At 30.4% G+C, this 5,661-nt stretch overlaps 1 protein-coding gene across 1 annotated transcript; it reads right to left on the reverse strand.

Moving 5' to 3' along the window:
• Positions 1-3,435: 3,435 nt before the first annotated feature.
• LOC114311270 (phosphoenolpyruvate carboxylase kinase 1) lies at positions 3,436-5,344 on the reverse strand. Its single transcript, XM_028257392.2, has 2 exons — positions 4,404-5,344; positions 3,436-3,990 (listed from the first exon to the last, which is right to left on the reverse strand). Exons 1-2 carry the CDS (start codon positions 5,188-5,190, stop codon positions 3,935-3,937), a joined length of 843 nt encoding a protein of 280 aa, XP_028113193.2. The 5' UTR covers positions 5,191-5,344; the 3' UTR covers positions 3,436-3,934.
• Positions 5,345-5,661: the final 317 nt, after the last annotated feature.

Consider the following 5,661-nt stretch of genomic DNA (forward strand, 5'->3'; position numbering starts at 1 on the left):
GTCAAAAATTTATATGGATATGTTCGATTTGGTTTTGAAAGATAAATTTTAAAAAAAAAAAAATTAGGAAAAGAGTTTAGAAATTTTTTTGGTTTGTTTGGTTGTATATTTTGGAAATAATTTTAAAGTATGAGAGTTTAGGATGATTTGATATTTTGTTATAATTGAGTAGATGTATATGAAAGAAAAAGTGATTGAAAAGTAAAGAGGAGAGAGAAAAAAGTGATTGATTGATGTGTAGGAGATAAAAAGATTTTTTTTTTCCAAAATCACCCAACCAAACAAAATTTTTAAAAAAAAATTTAAAATTTATTTCTCAAAAACAAACCAAATAAGGCCTAGCAAGATGAAATCATGATTTTATTATCAGATGGATTGAAAAAAAAAAATCACTAAATACACAAAAATATATATATGTACAATATGATATATAAATTATATATACATAGGAAAAAAAAATTAAATACTATAAAACAATCTCTAATAGGATGAATAAGTTTTTTTAGTGTAAAATAAGAAGGAAAAAAAAAAGATGAAAGAATAATAACATATGTATTTTTTTATATTAAGGAGTCATTTTATATATAAAATGATATATATATATATATTTAAAATATAATGACAAATAATATTTTTCTCAAAAATAAAAAAACATATAACTCTCAGCCTCTATTTGAGAAGTGAGTTAGTTTTTTAATTTTTTAATTTTTTTAATTATTTTAATCTAAATTAAAAAGTTTAATTTTAAAAAAACTTTTTGATAACCCCAAACTTCTTTACCAAACGGAGCGATAATCTTTTTCTAATTCCATCCCTCATCATTAGCATTAGTCAATTCATCAGTTTTAGAGAAATAGCACTACCAAACAAAAATTGTGATAGTGCAAGTCAAATTGGAAGTTCGGCAAAATTTCGGAATACAAGAGAATCATCTGCCCAACCATTTTTGTTTTTTTTTTTTTTTGGGGTTTGAACACGACCTGCCCAACCTTGGGCCGAAAGGAAGCAGGAATAGTGATGTAATCAGTGACATCATCATCCTCTGCTTCAAGCCAAAAAAGTAAACTGGAAGAAAGATGGCGTATGCAAATTCCCAAAGCATATGCAAAGTGGGCTTTGTTTGAGAAGCACGGTTGAGGATATTTTAGTCAAAAAGATAAAATATATCTTTTAATTTAATAAAAATAAAATATTATATTTAATTTATAATTATTATATTATTTTTTTTACAAAAAGTTAAAAAAATTAAAAAAATTCCTTTCTAAACAAGATTTTTTAACTTCAAATTAAAATAATTAAAAAAATTAAAAAGTCAACTTACATCCCAAACTAACCAGTAATATGCCGAATACCTCCCTCAATCTCCGTCAAAATTCATAACAATTTCTTGCTTTTACTTCAAGATTTCCACAATTATAGCTCTCTAGAAATTTTTACCCCACAAAAAAAGTAAATTACATACTTGCTTTAAAGTTTTAAAAAAACATAATTAATTTTACATATGACATAATTATATTAATTTCTCTTAATTTTTAATTCACAAAATAGATAGGCCATTTGTTAGTAGTATAAATAAAAAATAATATTATTATATCTTTTATATTAAAATATATATTTAATTTTGTTTATTTCAGTATCTCTCCACTATCTACATTAATTTCAGTTATTTTAACTTTAATAAAAAAATATCAGTACAATTATATCAAAAGTATATATAGAATTAGTATAAATTATCAACAACAAAAAGAAATATATATATATATATATATATTACTTTTAGATTCATTTTGGAAACAAGTTTTTTTAGTAATTTTTTGGTTAAAATATGATGTAAAAAAAACTAATATATTTAGAATGACTTTTTAATTTTTTACAAAAAAATGTGCAAAAGTAGAGAGAAAAAGAAAATTTTAACTTTTTGATATAAGTCGTTGATTTTTTTATTTTTTTTAGTTACTGTTTAACTTATAAGCTAAAAAATGATATTACCAAACGAGACCTTATGACTTATTGAATATTTTCTAAATTATTGTATATATTTGTTGGAGCAATACTATACAAACTAACAAATTTTACACATTAATTCAATATGATTCGTTCCTATAATTGTTGTCAAGTTTATTCGGAAAATATTGACATTTTTATATCAAGTTGGGTTTGTTTAAGCCAAATAATATTGATCTATCAATGCGTATAATATTATATTTTAATGCACTATACAAAAATTTAAAGTTTAAGGAATTTTAAAGATTATCTCAACAAAAGCACAATGGATAGAAGATTAACTTCTTATAGCGATAGGAGAGAATTAGAAGACTCCATTCCTCGTTACAATATATAGCTTCCGTTTGGAAAGTGCATTAGTTTTTTAATTTTTTAATTTTTTTGACTATTTTAGTTTAGACTAAAAAGTTTAGTTTGGGAAGGACTTTTTGACTTTTTGACTTTTTTGACTTTTTTTTTTTGAGAGAAGAGTATAATGATTATAGGTTGAATGTGATATTTTATTTTTTATGGCTAAAATAACCTATTTTGCCTTTTATAGCTAAAATAGCTAAAAAAATCCCGTTTAGCTCTTCCTAAACGGAGCCATATTTTAGTTCTTAAAATTAATTTATTCGCTTATGTTCAATTTAATATTTTCCAAATAGGAGTTTTTAAGAAAAATATATGGATTGTTTAAATCCAAAATATGAGTTGAATATCAACTACTATGAAGTTCATGTCAGCATTTTCAATCTAAAGTTAACATCAGTTATAAGAAGGGACCACATTAATTCATAAATAATATATACTACTTCCCCATCACCTTCATACAAAAGAAAACTTGATATATTGACTCATTCTCATACAAACACACAAAAGGATTATGCAAGTAAAATCCTTCCAATTTAATCAAAAATTAGAAAGATGGTTTTAACTCAAGATTTCAAAATCTAAAAATTTCTTGCAGTTTCCCATTACTCATAAAAAGACATATCATGCTCATATAACTTCTAAATTCCTTCCATACATAACCACTATCGACGATTTTATGAAATTTTAAACTAATAAATCAAATTATGAAACCACACCAAATTGAACGAGTGAAATGCAATATGGTTCGAGTTTGAATTAGAATCACAGTTTCTAAGAACTTGCCATTATTTATATACTCACTGCCATTATTTATTTACTCACAAAATATAGCTCACAACCTATTAAAGCATCAATCAATATGTTCTCCTAAAAAAAAATAAAAAATCAATCATTATGTTACTACTATTTTTCAAAGAAAAGTTTAGATGATTGTTTGAAACTCATTCTATTGCTCTACAGAACACACTTGCAGGTGCATGCCCACACTTACTTTTCTAGAATATCACTATTTTTTCAGTCTTCTGGATTAACTTTCAACTTGAAGAAAAAAAAGTTGCACCCCCCACCACTAAGGCATTCAAACAAAAGAAAGCATGATTCTCATTGATTTATTCCCATACAAAAATACCAAAGCTTTAGCAAATTCCCATTACTCAGAAAGAAAGCAAGATTCATGAAATTCATGCTCATGATATAACTTCTAGATTCCTTCCTTCCAAACAAACACTTCTCCATCACTTCCTCATACAAAAACACAAAAAAAAGAAAAAGAAAAAGGGATTTGATTCTCATTCTCTCATATACATATCCCACCCTTATTCTCCATACCCTCACATAATACTACCACTACTACTATTATACTCCCTCAAGATTCTCTGCAAAAACATCACAAAAAGTGAAGACCCTCAAGTCTCCCATGGGTGCAGCAGAAGACTCTTTCACTTTCTTTCTTTCCTTGACTCTCTAAATCTGCAAGAAAGAAACCTGGGTTACTTGGGACCGACCATCTATCCATTCTACTTTCATGGGTGGTGTATATGTACATCAAAGGCTAGTTAGTTTTGAAGCTTGATTTTCAGGTCGGATCATTCATTGATCTGGTCTCTCCTCCATTGATCATCCATGGATGCCCTGCAAAATACAAAAGAATTCGAGTCAAGACATGTATCTACATGAATCAAATCAAAGTATTGGGTGAATATGCAAAACAAAACAAAACAAAACAAAACAAAAAAAATAAAAATAAATTCGACCCATAATCAATTCTAATTACACTGTTTGGTTGCAGAGAAAGTGAAAGAAAAAGGGGGGGGGGGGGGGGGGGGGAAATATATATATATATATATATGTTGCTTGAAAACTTCCATTTTTTTATAAATCAGGAACCAAGAAAGGGTAAACAAACTTTAACCCAATACAAAGTTGGACCAAACATTGTCCTCTACTATTTTTCCTTTATTTTCTCAGCGAACAAACAGAGGGTTAAAATTCAGATTCTTCAATTTAGGGATTTAAATATTACAGAGAGATGAGAATTGACTTACTGAGAACCTGTTCAGCTGAAAACCGCCTCGAAACATCCTTACAGATCATCTTCCTCAACAGATCTTTGGCCTCGGGCGACACAGACCTAAAAATCCTGGTCGGAAACCTAAGATTCCCTCTCATCACCGCCTCAAAAGTTTCCTCCACATTCTCACCATAAAAAGGCGGCACACCAGCAAGCATTATATACAGAATCACACCCGCACTCCACACATCCACCTTCTCATTATACTCCCTCCCTAACAACACCTCCGGCGCCACATAGTACGGCGTCCCCACCACCCCCCTCATCGCCGCCCTCTCTCCACAAAACCACTCCGCCGACCCAAAATCCCCCAATTTTAACTTATTCCGTGAATCGAAAAACACATTATCGGGCTTGATGTCTCTGTGCGCTATACCCATGCGGTGACAGTGGTTGACGGCGGAGATGAGTTGGTGGAAGATCGCGGCGGCGGAGGGTTCCGATAAGGGGGTGGTGAGGCGGTCGTAGAGGGAGGCGGAGTCGCAGAGATCGGTGATGATGTGGAGGTAGTGGTCGTCTTCGTAGAGGTTGTGGAGGTGGAGGATGTTGGGGTGGTTGGTGGCGGAGAGGTGGTGGAGGATTTTGGGTTCTTTGTCGAGGCAGTCGCGGTCGGTGGGGTCGGAGAGGAGGCGTTTGTCGATGGATTTGCAGGCGAAGGTGTCGCCGCCGGAGACGGCGGAGAAACAGCGGTAAACGACGCCGAATCGGCCGCGGCCGATCTCTTCGCACAATTGGTAATCCTTGTTTAACGTCTCGCACATTTCTCTGCTTTTTCTACCTGTTGAATCTAGTGTTGTTTCAAAAGGAGGTGAGAGAGTTTTATAAGAGAGATAAAAAGAGTATACTGAGGGAATATTCGCCTTAGTAATTTTTAGAGAACCGGAAAGAGAGAGAGTCCTCCGCGCTGGGTAATTGCTCGCGTAAGATGTGGTGTGTGAATTTATTTAAATATTTGGAGAGAATTTTTATCAAAATAATTTTAAAATGAATCATCAAATATTTTTCTTAATATTTATCAGTTAATAATTAATAATTCATTTATAAATTTGAAATAATAATATTGAGAGGATGCTATGTATATATGGTGAGGTTGAATTATATTATTTGTCCATTTAGTTTGATAAAATTTTTAATTTTAGTTTTATTAATTTGTGTTTTACACTTTTAATTTTATTTTAATATAATTTTTCATTAATTACCATTAACATTTTAAAATAAAAAAAGGTGCAAAA

The sequence above is a fragment of the Camellia sinensis genome, unplaced genomic scaffold (genome assembly GCF_055761805.1).
Source record: "Camellia sinensis isolate YWXY unplaced genomic scaffold, ASM5576180v1 Unanchor12, whole genome shotgun sequence".
Lineage (NCBI taxonomy): Eukaryota > Viridiplantae > Streptophyta > Magnoliopsida > Ericales > Theaceae > Camellia > Camellia sinensis.

Excerpts from the sequence above, each read along its gene's own strand:
- LOC114311270 (XM_028257392.2), bottom strand. The coding sequence starts at position 5,190 with ATGTGCGAGACGTTAAACAAGGATTACCAATTGTGCGAAGAGATCGGC. Across the intron at positions 3,991-4,403 it reads TTCAGCTGAACAGGTTCTCA|GGCATCCATGGATGATCAAT; the intron begins GTAAGTCAATTC and ends TGTATTTTGCAG.